This window comes from Gallus gallus, chromosome 1, assembly GCF_016699485.2.
Source record: "Gallus gallus isolate bGalGal1 chromosome 1, bGalGal1.mat.broiler.GRCg7b, whole genome shotgun sequence".
NCBI lineage: Eukaryota > Metazoa > Chordata > Aves > Galliformes > Phasianidae > Gallus > Gallus gallus.
The window spans coordinates 193,425,300-193,442,075 of NC_052532.1; the positions used below are offsets into that span (position 1 = coordinate 193,425,300).

Below are 16,776 nucleotides of genomic sequence, written 5' to 3' on the forward strand. Positions count from 1 at the left end.
TTGAGCTTCAGTGAACTCTGAATTTCTCCCAGATGACAGTGAACTGGGACACAAAAGACCTTTTTTAGCCACTGTCTAATTTGGAGAAATGTCTGAATTTTGACTACTTCTACCAACCATGAAGGCCTGTAGTAGTAGGCCTGACCATAGAATCATAGAGTCATTAAGGCTGGAAGGACCACTGGGATCATCTAGTCCAATCATCAACCGATCACCACCATACCTCTAAACCATGTCACTTCACTGTGACATCCACCCTTGTCTTGAACACCTCCAGGGATGATGATTCCACCACCTCCCAGGGCAGCCAGTTCCAATGCCCTAGTACTGGCTCTCTGAACACATATTGAACACCTGTATTCCCATTTGGCTTTTGGATGTCAAAGAAGATGAGATCTGTGTGTCGGAGAACTCTGTGATTTGTGCAGTGTCATCACTGGGTTATACAGATGTTGTGTCTTTCAGGGCCCTGTGTGGCAGGTGTGGTTGGCCTGACCATGCCCCGCTACTGCCTCTTTGGAGACACAGTGAACACGGCATCGCGGATGGAGTCCACGGGTCTGCGTGAGTACTTGGGGCAGTGCCTGGGGTGGATTACTGACAGATTTACAATCATAGAACAATTAAGGTTGGGAAGGACCACTAAGATCATCAAGTCCAACCCCAACCCATCCCCACCATGCCCACTAAACCACGTCCCTCACCTCCAGAAACAGTAACCCCAGTACTTCCCTGGGCAGTCTGTTCCAATGCCTGACCACTCTTTCTGAGAAGAATTTTTTCCTAATATCCAAGCTGAACCTCCTCTGGTGCAACTTGGGGCTATTATCTCTTGTGCTGTCACTACTTATCTGAGAGAAGAGCCAGATCCCCACTTTGCTACAACCTCCTTCTCAAAGGAGATGAAGAAATGTTCATCTTAATTATAGGCATTGTAACTGAATCATGTCTCAAGAAAAGGGCAAGTCCAAAGACAAAATTAAAAGCAGCCTGAAGCCTTCAGAGGCCAATGTTTAACAAAGAGATCGTTTAGTTTTGCTCCTCTTTTCCCTGCAAAATCTCAGAAGAATGTTTAGTCTGGTCCAGTAACCAATGTGATTCACACCCTGCATTGTAGCTACAGTCCTCTGATTTGGATTCCATCAGCTGAAATGAACATGAATCTTGCTCTAGATTTCTCCTGCGTGGGGTTGTATCTTGCTTTCAGACTGCTGAGGACCCTTAATTCAGAGCTATTGTTGTACAGTATAATAATGCACCTACCTGCCATGGCTAGTGTAAGGCAAATGGCAAAGAAAATGTGGGCACTGCTTTCCCCAAGGCAGTGGTTGTGGCACCAAGTTGCTGGAGTCCAAGAAGCAGTTGGACAATGCTGTCAGAAATAAGATTTGTGTTTTGGATGATCCTATGTGGAGCCAAGAATTGGGATCAATTATCCTTGTAAGTCCCTTCCAGCTTGGGATATCCTATGATTCTATGTTTCTATCATGATAGAGAGAGAGAACAGCAGACCACAGATAATGCCCTGCCCTGAAACTTGGGGGGTTTACTGGTGTATTTTATGAGAACTTCTTTCATCAGCAATAGAAATTCCGTGAACAACTATTGGCAGGTTCTAGCAAAATCCTTAAGATTTCCTTCTCCTTTGAGTGTTCTTTATGTCCTGCTCATTGAGTTGATGTTAACACTATTTTCCCCTCAAGTTCTTGCCTTGATTCTCCTATGGCTTCAATTTACAGAAGCCAAGTCTTCACTCCTAGAGCCAATGGCTGCAGCTGATAATGCAACACTACATCACAGCTGCTTCTTATTGTCCCATAGATGGAGGCTTTTAGACATGGAAAAGAGGCGACAGGAGATGAGCATTTATCTGCATTTCAGTCATATGCATAAACAGATCTGCTTTCTGTTGTGTCCTTGACTGAAGCATGGATCTGTAAGCCATGGTGGGTGAACTGTGGATGATACAGTGGACAGCATGCTCAGAGCCCAGGAAGAGTTCTGAATTCGCTTTTGATGTTCAGTCCATCAGTACAAGTTGATTTCCAAAGGCAAAACATTCTGTGTATTTTAACCTTTGCTCTTCTCTGGTCTCCCTCTTGATATTTTCAAGAGTTCTAATAGATTGGCTAATACATCTACTCCACAAACTATTGGAAAACTGTGATATTTAATACTGAAATCTTGAGGAACTGTCATGATAGAATTACTCTGTAGTAGGTACGTAACATTTCAAATTTTCTTTTCCTGTCATATAGCCATCACCTTTCTAACTCCAGTGATTTCAACTACACTAATCAAGACTAACAATTAAATTAAACTTAAACATGAAGATTTCCAAGGTTTAGAACATTAGAAATGAAAAGTCCCTCTAAGACTGGAATCTGCTAACACTGCAGATACAAGATCTTTGTACACTAACAGAAACCTATACAGATACACACTGATAGGTAGACTGTAGCTTACTGCTACACTAAAGGTGGCAAAAAGTGGTGCAGTGTTCCTCTGCATCAGTTCCTTTAAACTGATATTCTTTTTTTCTAATCATTCTGAAAAAACAATTAACTAGTTTGCCCCCACATTCTTCATGGGGGAAACAGAATGAGATTGAGACACTGGAAAAAAAAATCGTAAGAAAATCAACAACAATTAAACTGTTTTGGGGAAAGTAGTTTGGAAATGTTTCCTGGCTTTGTTCACATCAATAGCACAGCAACGAATTTCACTGAGTTCCAGCAATGGCTGCAAAACAAATTGGGGAGATGGGAATTTGATAAAGATCTCTCCCTTTGCCATTTTTGTTCATAAAATGTTAACGGCAGCTCTGGGTGGAATCAATTACTGAAAAATCCAGATGGATCTACATGTACAGCCACATTATCGTTCTGTCTCATTGCAAACCCCACCTCTCTGCTCCTAATCCCAACACCTGTTTTTCAAATGATGCTGGCTGTCTGGAACAGAACTTCAGTCAATTATTTTTCTTTTCTTTCTTTCTGCCTAGTTTTACACCGTGGCAAAATATATTAATAATGACATTTTTCATTCCAGCCAGCAGTGTTGCTCAAATGGCACTTATCTTTATGAGGAGCAAGGCTTCCCATGCATAGTGTGTTTGTTGTCCTTCTCAAAGAAGTCCCCAGTGTAGATCTCCTCTCACCCTGTACTTATTACAACCTTACCTGGAAGGATCCAATCCATCACCATTGTACTCTACACAGAGAATCACCACACAACTACAGCACGCCAACAAGCCCTGGAGAAGTTTTCCTTGCCAATACAAAGTAGTGGGGATTCACAGTGTGTGTGCAGTGTAGTGAGCCAGCTGATTGCTTTCCATTCTCAGCTTACAGAATTCATGTCAGCCAAAGTACGGTGGATACACTTCGGTCTCTAAACGAAGGCTATGAAATCGTTCCTAGGGGAAAAACAGAACTGAAGGTAAGAAGGACTGGTCTGTGTGAAATGCTTCATGAGGGAATTTTCTTGCTTAAGGAATTTTTATATTAGGTTCTTCTTTGGCCTTCATCCATCACTCTTCCACACAGTCCTTCCTAAATGATCCCCATCAGTTGGTTCGACACATGAGGTAATTCTTGAAGGACTATGGAAAAAAATACATGCTATCAAGCAAACAGATGTATGCTCTGTATCTATTTATTCTATAAATCAGGAGAGCAAGCTGTTGAAAAATTTGGTAACAAAAGGGAAAGCACTGAACAATGCCATTGCCATCTGAAATCCTCTACCATGAGTGGATTCCTGGTATGGAGGGTGAATGGAAAGGCAAAAGTCTTTTCCAAAGCTATTCTTTTTTCCTAGTCTTTGTTTCTGAAATTCATAACGAGAGTTCATCTGAACCATATATCAAAAACCAAAATTCATACCCCTTTCAGCCATTGCCATGTGGAGCTCTGCATGACATCAAACTCTGAATACTCAGTCAAGTGCAGACACCCTCTTTCTCACCTTAACATCGTCCTTGAGTCATAACATACACATAACAAAGAGCCACTCTTTGCAATAGGATTGCTCTTTCTCAGGGAGGATATCACAGGAGAATAAAGTCCTGAGTTGAGTTTAGCAGCCTTTCAGTGGTTATCAGAGGAATATAAAATAGTGGCAGAAGGAAGGAAGAGTGCTCGTGGTATGAGGCCACTGCATTCCTCATTCAGAAAGAGCTTAGTTTGATCAATGCCATGGGGAAGAGGAGAGGGAGATGTGTATTAGAACAATCCATGGTTCCAAAACTCAGGTTTTTGGGTTTTTTTTTTTTTTTGGAGGCATTATATAATGACAAGAGACTCACAAAATTCTAAGGAATTTATGGAAAAGACTCATATGAAGGCTCATTAGTTCTAAAGTCAATGTCTGCATGCACCTCCTCTTGAGCTGTCTATCAACGAGAGCTGTAGATACAAATGCAACACCCTTCTGAGGTGGACATGCAGAACAACTCAGAGGACATACAATTAAACTGAGAAGTGCTGTCATCTTTCTCATGATGACTAAAGGTTACCTGGTGACCTGCAACCATGCTATGCAGGCTTACAAACATTTGTATGAATCTGTATGCTCAGCTTACCCATAAGGGACAAAGTGATCAGCCACTCACGGTATGAAATGAGGATTTTAATATCACAACAATATCTTTTATCATTCAAAATTTAACTTCTTTTCAGCCGGAAATAATCCCAGTATTTAGGACTCTATTTAATTCAGCCTTGACAGAAGCTGCTAATGTTCACAGTGCCTAAACCAGACACAGTAATTCATCACTAAATAAAATACCACACAACTAAATAACACATCACTTGTCTTCTTATAAAATCACTCGAAAGAAGTAGTTTTGCTTACCTTAAACGTCTACAGTAGGAAGTATGATTATGTTCCCAGGTGTCCCAACAATCTTTGATAACAAAGAACTATTTTGTCACCCCAGTCCATATGGCTGCAATGGGATATCTGAGGTAATCACTGCCGGTTTAGTTAGTAGAAAGAAGCCTCTGCATAGTCAGTGAAGATAAAATGGCATTTCAGGACATGATTACCCTGACCTACTTTTGGTGTCCAGTTTTTGTGAAGATAAATGTCACCCTGGAAGCGTCTGTTTTCCTGCACTGGCTCCAGACAAGGATGGTTGGCTCTTATATAGCTGGCTGTATTGTATCAGATGCATCTCACTTGAAAAGCTAAATTATTGATGTAGGGAAAGGAAGTGATTGCTCTGATATTCAGCCCACAAGCAGTTGTAAAATCTCTCTATTACTGATGCCAGTGCTGTAAAATAAGATGATTAGAGATCCTCATTTCTATTAAATTGTGTAGTTTCCATGACCCTGATTAGAGAAGGTCATCTGTGCATGGCAGTTTGAACAAGGTCTGCTTTTTAAAGGCAGTGAAACTCAAATTCTCCCTGAGTCGTTGCAAAGGAGAGCAAAAGACTTCCAGCCATTCTCTGTCTCTGGGTATATATGATGCCCTCAGAGTGTATTGAGCAGAGGGTGGTCCAAAAACTGTTCTTTATCTGGACTTTTGTTTTTATTTTAGGGTAAAGGAGTAGAAGACACATATTGGCTGGTTGGGAAAAGAGGATTTCTGAAGCCCTTACCTAAACCTCCTGAAATAAAGCCAGGGTAAGTGTGACTTAATCACTATTCAATATATTCATGAAAAGGTCACTGTTGGAGCTCACTGCTGGAGCTCACTGCTGGAATAATTCTTTGGTATCTGTGTGCAGAGTTTTTGCATCCTTTGTCTTAGGTGATGTACATGTTCTCAGGCATAGCACTGGGACTCAGGAGTGGTGCAGGTGCTTCAGTACTTCTATCATGGCTCCCAGAAAGTCTCATGGGAACTTGTTACTTTTACCCTGTAGTCCATTAGAGATGGAGCACCAGGCAATTCCTTCCTGAATGCCTCTTCTACCCAGTGTCTACGTATGTGACACTCAGATTCTTCCCTCATTCCATCAAACTCCTCCAGAAAACACTAGCTTTGTTACAAACACATTTATTCCCTGCAGCACTGTTCATTTCAACCAAACCATAAGAAGATATTTTGCTTCAGAGGTATATCAATGTTATGCAATTAAAGACTTAATGATGTTGCCTCCGTACCAGAGGGCGGTGAGCATAATTCGTTCAGCCATTTTGAAGTTCTACAGTACCTGACTTTGCAGATTGAATGTCCCTGCTCAGCTGTCATATGCTGAATTCCTGGAAGTGATGTTGTGCTCAGGTCATGAAAAGTGGGAGTATGATTTGTTTGACAAGAGCAGTGTAGTCACCCAAATTGGAGTTACTCAACCTTGACTCTCTTTATAGTCAATGAAGAGAAATACATGCTGGCAGGGAGTGAGTAGACTGGCCTGCTTGAACATCTACATTGGAATATGATAAGTTGCACTTGAAAGATGCTCGTTGACTGTAAAGAGGTTCTGCAGTGTCTGACAGCAAGTAGTGAATGTTTTTATTTCAATTCTAATGTCTCTTGAGTAATCTCTAAGTTTTCCTCATTTCCTCTTAATAAAATGGATAGGGCATTTATCTCCCTTTTCAGATAGTGTTTAACTACTGGACAGTTGCATTCAGGACAGCCCATGTGTACAAAGTGCTGACTGAGCTTTCTTGGGGTAACATGAAATTAATAGTATTTTGGGTCATATCTTCTAACGTATTTGAGTGTCAGGTTGGAAGACAGCAGGTGACTGGAAGATAAGTGTGAGAGATGCACAATGTTTCTTATACTTGGAAGATTTTATTGTTAATATTTGATGAAACGAGCTATTGATTAATGTGTGCTGATATCCTTGATGCATTTTTCATGAGAAATACAAAACTTGGAGGAGATTTGCCAGACTGCTAAGGTGAAATGTGTGTCCATGCTACCAAGGAAGTACTAAATCTGCTAGGTCGTTCTCATCTGGGTTTTGCCATCTTAAAGTCAATTGTCAGGCCTCTGTTGACTGTTGACAGCCCTCAAAAAGTCATCTGGTAATATATGCCTGTATTTGGCCAGATTTATGCAGATTAGAGCTGTTTTTAAATACAAATTTGAAATGAGGACAAATACACCAGGTCTGGGTGGTTGAGGATGGGTGCAATATGACGAGGAAAAGAATTATCCTACACACCCAAGATCAAGGGATCTTGAGCATCCTTGTGCCCTGATCTTCACTGTTCTTTTGCACTATTTCTGTCTCCACAGTAGTTGAATGAATGTAAAAGTAATCAGAGGGAAAATCAAAGTTAAATGAAACTGAACCTGTCCTTAAATGAATTTAAGGGTTCAAAATGAAAGCTAGGTTCTGCAGAAGAAAAGCAAGTACACAAGAACTGCCTTGTGTACAGGCAGTGCTATTATCAGGCAAGGTTCAGACATGGCCTCCTGTTTTTCCAACCTTGTCTTGAGGTTCAGTTTTTTTTCCAACTTATTAGAGGCTGATTGTTATTCCGCTGTTATATCTATGCCTTGGTCAATATGGTGGTTTCAAGCCACTGCTTGCTATTCTCCTGAATTTCCTCATCTGTAGGCTTCTGAGATAAGGAATCTTCTTCTTCCTCTTCAGTTCATCTTTACACCTTATCCTGAAGTGACTCCTCTTCTGTTTAGATCTTTCCTTTCCATGAGGAAACCTTATCCTTCATAACTATTGGGTTCAGCAGATTTCTTCCTTCTGTTCATAAGAGTGAGGAATGCATTCCTTATTGCTTCATTCATCATTGTGGCTCACAGAAACAAGTAACTCTCCTTTGAGAGGTGCCCTTCAGACTTTCAACTCATAGTTGTGGCCTTCTGTCTGACTTAGACCACCACAGGTCACAAAATATTGAACAATAAGGAAGGGGGATTTGCTCCAGTGAAAATTTTCAGCTCCTGGGCTAGGAAAATCCCTTTACCCAAATGAGCCTGTAATGTCTATTTTAATATAATCTGTTTGGCACCCTGGAGAGATATTTTGCTTAAACTTGTCCTTAATTCCCGATGCCTACTGCTCTGAAAAGTAATGAGTGCTCACAAGGCTGGATGAAGGTATTTCACACACTGTATGCTCTGAGGAATTTCACAAAACAGAATTAAATTGAACTATATGGCTTCACACTTTCCCATATGTCAACTGGATTATCTTTACTGCTGATGTGTGCTTTCCCCAGTCAGTTAAGAGATAAAAATGTCAACTGTCTGTGTCTCATGCTTTATTTTACAACTTGAGTGTCCTAAACTTCGTCTGACAGGCGGTTGTGGTGGTCTTGCTGTTTGTACTTGCTAAGAGGAGGTTAATAAATTAGGTTTGGTCTCATGTCTATACTATGGAAGGGCAAGTCTGGAGGCCATGGATCTAAGATTCAAATCCTTAGGATAGAAGTACTGTGTGGAGAAAGGGCTCAAAGTAATCCTAAGAAGACTGATTATGTCTAAATAAAAATGGGTGGATCTGTGTCTGATCCCATGAGTTACCATATGAACCTTGATGAACTTAGTCTCACTTATGATATCTTAGTGCTTCTTGCTGATGTAAGTCTGTGATTTTTGTCCATTAAAATACTGTGTGAAATGCAGAGTATTTCAGGCCTACATTGCAGTGTAACATCAAAAAAGTGCTAATTTTATAACCCGTGATATAGAACACATCAACCAAATAGAGCTGAAAGCCCAGCCCTTGGCAGGAGGGTTTCTTGGTATATGTGAAGCCAATTTTCTAGCTCTGGTGGGCAGTCATGAGCAGATCTACAGTCAGGTAGCTCATATTGCTGTTCATAGATGTCGAGGGATCAATCAAGCTTCATTATCCTACTTCAGGCTATCAGTGTGCTTGTAGTCTTGGCATGCCTAGGTCTGGTAAATGATCCTGGGCTTGCATAGGTGAGCCTGCATATAACGCAGGTTAGAAGCCAAACTTCAGCACATGTAAAAATGTGGGAGGATATTTAATTACGTGACTTCGTTAATAATAATAGTCCCATAAAATACTGTGAAAACAATTCCTTCTGGTATTGTTGAAATTACTGAGAGAATATATCTGACTGTATAGTAATAAACCTCAAGCCATAACCAAATGACTAACAAAGGAACCATTACTGCATCTACATAATTTGAATTTAATTGATATTCACCAACCTCTCTGTTTAATCCCAATTACGGTTTTATGGAGGCATTAATTGGAACATCATCACTGAATTCCATTGTCAGCACTAGGCCTTAATATATCTGCAATTGTGTGAGGAGGTTCGGATAAACACACATAACTCTTAAAAGCCAGGTGCTGCAGGTGACATAGCTCACATAGGATACAATGCATTTTAATTAAGAAGAAAGTAAGTTCCATTAAAATTCCTAGTCTGCTTCTTACCACAGCTTCTTTCTTCCAACCATGCATAAAATCAAATGAACTAAAAGGCAATTCATAAAATCAACCTTATGTCGAGCTACAGAGGGTCTGTATATCTGCCTTCAGATGTAAAAAGCTTACTGGAAGTCAAGTAAGAAACCCATTCACATACTATTTGTATGGGAAATGGGTTGAAGTTCATCAGTGTTGCAGGACACGGACAGGGACATAGGGAGAGTGAAGTTTAATATCTAGACTGTAGTGCTGCCTCCTACTGTAGAGAGTTTTCTCTTTGAGGGTTAACCTCCCTCAGAAACAGCACAGGCAGTGAAATAGGCTCCTTGGTCCTTTCCTTGCTCCAAGGCAAATTCCTACAGCTTCCCTGATAGATGTCTACCTTGTGATGGATGTTATTTCCCCTCTTTCCTGGCAGCTCATTAGGGTTTTTATTGCTTCATCTCAGGATCTTGTAGGCTGGGGCTCCATTGTGCAAGAGTCAGAAAAAAAGCTCTACAGAAGTCTTATACCTTACTGCAGGAAGTAATAGCAGATTGGGTTGGGCATAGAGAAATGGTACCAAGATGGAGAGACAGACAAAGCAAGCATGCTGAACAATTGAGCAGCAGCCTAACTGTGCCCTTGATATTTTTTGGAGATTTCAGGTAGGCTTGAAGGAAGGGTGGGAGGTTTCTTTGAGGGTACACCAGGAGGCAAGTTTGAGGGCTAAAGAGCAGCCAAAGAAAAAGCACAAGGATGGTGAGATACTGGAAGCTGACATGATGTGATGCTCTGGAATAGGCATACACTTGCCAGCACTGGTGAGGCACTCCTCTTGCCCCAAACAGCAGAAAGGAGGTTATAGAAATCTATCAAATGTAAGCCTGCTACATTTGGCAAAGCACTGAAAATTATCTGCTACCTGGAAGTGTTCAATAACAATGGAAATTCAGAAAAAATAAAAAATAAAACAAATGAACAAACAAACCACAGTCAACAATGAGAGACGGGATCACATCCATCAGCAGTTTCAGGGAGTTGAGTGACACAATGGCTCTTCTAACTTTCCAACTTCTACAGTCCAATTTCAGAAATCTTGTGCTTTGGTACTGAACACAGTGCTTCCAAGCAGCTGGAGACTTCTATCCCAGGAGGCAGTTTTATCTGGGAACTTTCCCTTTCTAATCCTATCTTAAATTAAACAGTGCCAACAGGAGAAAAAAAAAATAGATATATGATTCAGATATTGGATATAGACCATAAATCCTCTCAAGGGTTTTTAACCATGAACACACTGCCTAGGGAAGGAAAATACAGGAGTTTGCATTGCTGTCATCAAACACAGAGCCCTGCTCTTGTATGAAATCGTGTAGAAGTTCTTAAGCCTGGAAGAGCCCATAGAGCAACCAGTCCACCATCATAAGAAGTACTAAGCACAATGTGAAGTGAGAAATCACTAAAAAATGAAGAGAATCATAGAATCATAGAATTGCTCAGGTTGGAAAAGACCTTCAAAATCATCAAGTCATCATGAAGATGCAGGCAGGAATTGGAGACAGCTTTGGGACTTTCCCATCTTCCCATACATGAGGATCAGCCTTGGACGAAGCACCAAGAATTTAATTGAAAATGAAATGAGTTTGAAGCAGTGGAGGATGCTCAAAGAATCCAGTTCCAAATACCAGATGAGAAACATCTCTTTGTGGGGAAAAAGATATCCATAAGGACAACATGGCTTCTTACTCTACCCAAGAGCAAGCTCTCTCATTTCACATCTGTATGGAGGCAGTCTGATGGGAGAGGATCAGTAGGGAATCTTTCTTGTTGCTGCTGATATGTCTCTTCGGGGGGCAAGTGGAAGGATTTCCATTCAGGATCCCACTTGAAGTTTTTTACCCAATACACATTCAAGCTTGAAATAAAGAGCTTGTAGAGCAAGCAGCAGCAGCAAAAATAAATAAATAAATAAATAAATAAAATAAAAAGATTGCTGTCCTTACATGGCTGGACTTATACAACAGCATCACAAGATTTCATAAACGAACTTTATATAGAATATAAGATAAGTTATTTGGGGAAATCAAAGCACATTCTGGCTCAGAGTCTTGATCACTCCAATGTCAGGACAGATTTTTTTTTTTATTTTTTTATTTTTGCTTCACAGTCAGTGTTTGCTTTTAAAATTATTTCTAAACCCCCAATAATACAACAGCAAAATGAAGAAAAAGGATTGTTCTGGCCACAGCTAAACCACAAATCAGGTGAGAAAGAAGAATTTTTAGCTGAATTCTGATTGTTTTAAAGAGGGAAAGGTAAAGAAAGCCAGTGACTCATCTCCCTTTGAGCAAGTCTCTGTGACTTGGAATGTAGTTGCTTCAGCTGATTTATTTAAACAGGCTCGTTAGGAGCAAGCTGAGGCTTCTGAAATACTGGAGAATTGCTGTAAGAAACTCTGAGTGTTCAGAAAGGAAGAAAATTCAGGTAGCAGCAGTGTTTGATTGTGATTCAATGTATTGCCCTTTCCTTTGCAGATATTTGTATGGATTAAGGGAAGGGCTACTTACCTGTCTTTGTCCACCACATCCTAGCTTGCAGCTCTGGCTCTAGGCATGGCTGAGATGTGCTGAAATGTGCCTGGTAGTTTCTCCTGTCTCCCTTAGGCAGGATGGGAGGATGCTTTTGCAGAACAAAGTCCTTTTATGAATGACATTGCTGAGAGATAAGAGGAATAAGTACTGAGAACAGTGGGAATCAATCACATTATAGGCCCCAGGGTTGGTTGGAGTAGGACCACAGACCTGAGATGTAGTGAGTTGCCCAAGATACCTGGCAGTAGATCGTGTTTTGCTCCAGTACAAGAGTTTGTATGAGATGGGAATAAGAGAAGAAGAAAGATAAGACGTCTTCACTCATGACTGAGATCTTGAGGCTATTTGAGCATAGTTGTTCTTAGTGAAGGGTACAGAGTGGCCAAGTCACAATGATGCTGTCTATGAACATCATGCAATTGTAGAATCGTCTGAGTTAGAAGAGATGTCCATAGGCCATCTGGTTCAACTCTCCTGCAACAAACAGGGACACCTACAGCTCAATCGGGATGCTCAGAGACCAATCCAGTCTGACCTTGAATGTTTTCAGGGATGGAGCATCTACCACCTTTCTGGGCAACCTGTGCCAGTGTTTCAGGAAGATCCTGTCCAGGGAGTTGGAGTGTAGGACCTCACATGAGCTTTTCCCCTGCTAGCTTCAGAAACAAGGTGGAGGGAAGAAAAGTACTTGGAAAAATAACAGATGATTTCAAACAGGGTGAGTTGGAAGAGATGAGGATGGAAGATGCAGAATCAGCAGTCTGCAGTTGCTCAGACACTAACAAGTTCAGGAGATGTATCAGTGTTGTTTGTACTGGATCATTCTTATTATTGTTCTGTGGGTGAAATCCAACTCATAAGCAAAAGTTTATTTGATATATATATAAACAGTGTTTAGAGTTACAGCTTAGAAAATCTCATATTGGGCTTGGATCACAAAGACCCCGGTCAGGTCTTGGCCTTCTGGTAGGTCACAACCTGCTGCACTGTTGTGCAGAGACAGGCAACAACGTCCTCCATCACCCTGTGGATGATGTTCAGTGGGGTTATCTCAGGGATAAGTTCCTCACACTTATCCCTTTGTGACTGAATTTTGCCACTTCTTGCATAGGGGGGCTGGAGTCCAGGTGTTCCTCCTCTTGGACCAGCTGGTAGTACTTTAGCTATTGTAAACTGTCTAGCTCTGGCATATCCATGTCCTTCTGAGCTTTGCAACCTACACAGCTTTTAGAGTCAAGTAGAGATCTGGGCACTTCCAGGTGCCACTCTTCTGCCCTGTGGAAGACATCTTCTTGGAGATAAACACACTCTCTCATTCAGCAATTTCTATCTCCCTCCACTAGCTCAGAAGAGAGCCCAAATTTTTTTTGTGCCAATGGATATATCTCTGTTGCAGGTAGTGGGATGATTCCTACCTGAGTTGTATATTTCCAGAAGAAGCTATTCCTCATTCAATTCATATGAATTAAGTTCTTTGGTCTTCCTTGTCTTCAGGACCCATCCCTGAAGGCTCCGGCACTCACAGGAAGGTTTATAAATAGGAATCAATGTTTCTATGAGAAGGAAAGGTATTGTAGGAGTTGAGGATTTAGATAAGACACAGAAGAACAGGGTGGTTATACATATAGTTTAGTGGGCATATTGGTTATGGTTGATCGTTGGACATTATTATCTTAGTGATCTTTCCAACCTTAATGAATCCATGATTCAAAGATAATAATTTATAAGACAGAACTGGTGAAAGAGTTGAAAACTGATTTGTTTTTCCCTCCAGAAAGTCTGTTAGAATTTGTGCTAAGCTATCAAATAAAGCTGACAGTCTCAAGGGTCAGTTATATAGAAATTCCATTTGGAAATATGTCCATAGCTTTGAGAGATAAGAATTGTTGAAATCAATACCCCATGTGAGAGCAAAAGGCACAGAGAGAGGAACTACACTAAACAAATTAAAGATCACAGAATCATATAATATCCTGAGTTGGAAGGGATCCTTAAGGATCACTGAGTTCAGCTCCTGGCTCCACACAGGACCAACCAAAAAGCAGACCATAAGATCTTCATAAAAGTTTGGTTTTGTTCTTCCTTTTGATGAACCAAGGGAGGATGAGAGGAATAAAAGAATAATTACCTCAGGGTTCATGCTGTCGAAAAGATCCAGGATGCAACCATCTAGTCAAAATCTAACTTGAGCTCCTCAATCAACAAAGTCATTCATCTCATCCTGGGAGAGGTGTCTAGGATGTGTCAAGAGCAGTTTGGAAGTGCCTGGCCATAGAGATTACAAAATGTGCCTGTCTCAGCAACTTCAGGACAGTTAAAATTAAATTAGCTAACTTCACTCTTTGCAATATGTCATGCTGAAGGCCCAACAGTTTTTTCCTCTCTTCACACTAGAAGACACATTTTCACATAGTCACCAGTATGATCTAGTCTTTATTGCAGATGAAACTGAACTGATTCTTTTTCTAATGGCCTACCTGTTTACTGCAGGTGTAAAGCTCATGGGTTACCCCCGGAAGAAATTGCAGAGTTCAAAAGGAGGAAAGCTGCAAAACAACTTGGCAAAAAGGCCTAGATCTGAGGTAGTAGCTGTAGGACAGTCCTCATGTAGCTCTGCTGTTTAGTGTTCGCTTGTGTGTCATTTGTCTGCACATTGCTGGTTTTCGTTTTATGCCTTTATTTTTTTATTTTTTTGGTCAAAACTATGTATTATTCTTTTAAAGCGTCTCATTCAGAAGGTGCTGGAAACTGCACCAGAGCTGTCTAGAGACAGTAGTAGCCTTGTTGGGTGATCTCCTAGCAAATTTATGACCTGCTTTCCCATTCATTCCTATAAGACATATGGTACTACTGCATCTACTTGCAGTGTGTTATTGATCCACTTGATGGCAATGCTCAGTGTGCCAGGAAAAGCCCCGCCTATGGTAAACTCAGATGAAGCTGGAATTCAAGCCTAGAAGAACCCACATGGCCTATTGCTGCTTTCTTTTAGCACACCTCGTGAGATCAGCTCTGTTATTCATTGTTACGGTACCAACTGGGATGAGAAGTAGAAGTGTAGTTAGGATGATCTGGTTGGAAATCAGAAGTTACGTGGTGTATAATATGGTGTATAGTTATTTATTTATTTTTAATGTCTCCCTCTGTTCTGATGTCTTCATCCATGCACTCTGCTCAGTAACAGTAGACCTCTCAAGATCCTTTCATGCTTGGAAAAAAATACAGTAGTTACTTTTTGCTGGCCAAACCATAAACTAGCAAGGTGTGGTTGACCAGACGTTCAGACTTGAATTTGAGGTCTGAAAGCTGATTCAGCACAGAGTTTTTGATAAAGATTCACTCTGTACTTGAAAGCGAAACCCGCTTTTATACAGAAGCCCGATAAAATTACAGCTTACTATTTCTCCTTCAGCTCCACTGTTGGGATAATCTTAAATGATTTTGCCTGCATGATCTCTCTAAATAATAAAAACATAACTTCTCAGACCAAGCACTCACTTCTGTTGATTTCTCTCCCATCCACATCTTCCTTCTCTTTCATCTGCTGCTCTGCATCAGTTACTTCTGTCTTGGCATGCAGAGGCATCTCTCAGAAACACAGTAGAAGACAAATCTTTCACTAGCACTAGGAAGGCTTAAAAAAAAAAAACCTAAGGAAATTTCTTTTCCTTGACTCCGTAGTGGTTGCACAAGAGTTCTGATCATTTTTTACAAAGTTAGCTCTTTCTCATAATGTTGAATAAATGAACTGTTCAGGTGAATCCTAAATCACATTGACTTAATACATTTGCCGGCATATTCAGGAATATGCCTTAAGATTTCTTAGTTTTCTTGCACTTGGCCATCCTTGGTCTCCCACCAGGTGTGAGAGTGAAGAGACTACAGTATAGAATCATAGAAATGTTAAGATTGGAAAAGACCACTAAGATAGCAAAGTCCAACCATCAACTCATCACCACCATGTCCACTAAAGCAAGTGCCACATCTACACTGTTCTTGAATGCTTCCGGGGATGGTGACTCCACCACCTCCCTGGGGAGCCTGTGCCAATGTCTGACCACTCTGAGAAGAAATTTTTCATAGTATCCAACCTCAGTCTCCCTTGGAGCAACCTGAGGCCATTGACTCTCATGCTATGTGCAGAGAAAAGGGAATCCTGGCTGTTTTGTTACTTCCAAATTGAATAACCTGTCCTCAGGGGCAGGTAACCAGGTCTTCAAAGACCACCTGCAGAACCTTAGATCAAACAATAAAACACAGCTCTCTTAAGTGATAACACAAAAGCAGTAATGGGTGGCAGAGTGGTCAATACAGTTCTGGTTCCAGAGTTATTAGTATTTGTATATGCTTTGTATGTGTTGTATATCCTTTGAAAATAGCATATCCTGTGTTGTCACTGAGGACAGTTTCATTGGGCTACTAAACAATTCTATACTATTAATTGGTCACTGGTGTGAATAATTTTTGGGCCTCATACCCTCCTGTTCCTCTACTTTCAAGGCCCCTTGTCTTATATTCTTGGGATCCCTGCTTTATACAGTCAATTTTACATATATTTTTCTTCTAAAGTAATTGCTTGTTCATTTTTCACAGCAGTGATGTTTACAGTTTGAAGCCTTACATATCTGCGTATGTACAAAATAGTTTCTCAAATAATTCTCTTTAATATCTACATAATGATAACTGATATTGAAATGTGTTAGAATTTGGTTCTTTTCAGCTTGCAACCTGAAAAATTTCTTCTACTGTATGAAGTGAATTTGATTTCATGTGATGCGTGATGTAGGGCAAGTTGTAGACAGAGTTGAGAACTAACTGAAGCTCAGCTTCTAGCCTTCTACAACTCCTTTATATTTGGTT

At 40.6% G+C, this 16,776-nt stretch overlaps 1 protein-coding gene across 1 annotated transcript in view; it reads left to right on the top strand.

Annotated features, from left to right (window-relative positions):
• The window catches only part of GUCY2D (guanylate cyclase 2D, retinal), a 49,182-nt gene that overhangs the window by 28,126 nt on the left and 4,280 nt on the right, over positions 1 to 16,776 (top strand). The window contains exons 15-17 of the mRNA XM_040653218.1: positions 466 to 564; positions 3,347 to 3,441; positions 5,551 to 5,636. Of these exons, the coding sequence (XP_040509152.1) occupies positions 466 to 564; positions 3,347 to 3,441; positions 5,551 to 5,636 (280 nt within the window). The remainder of the gene's footprint in view (positions 1 to 465; positions 565 to 3,346; positions 3,442 to 5,550; positions 5,637 to 16,776) is intronic.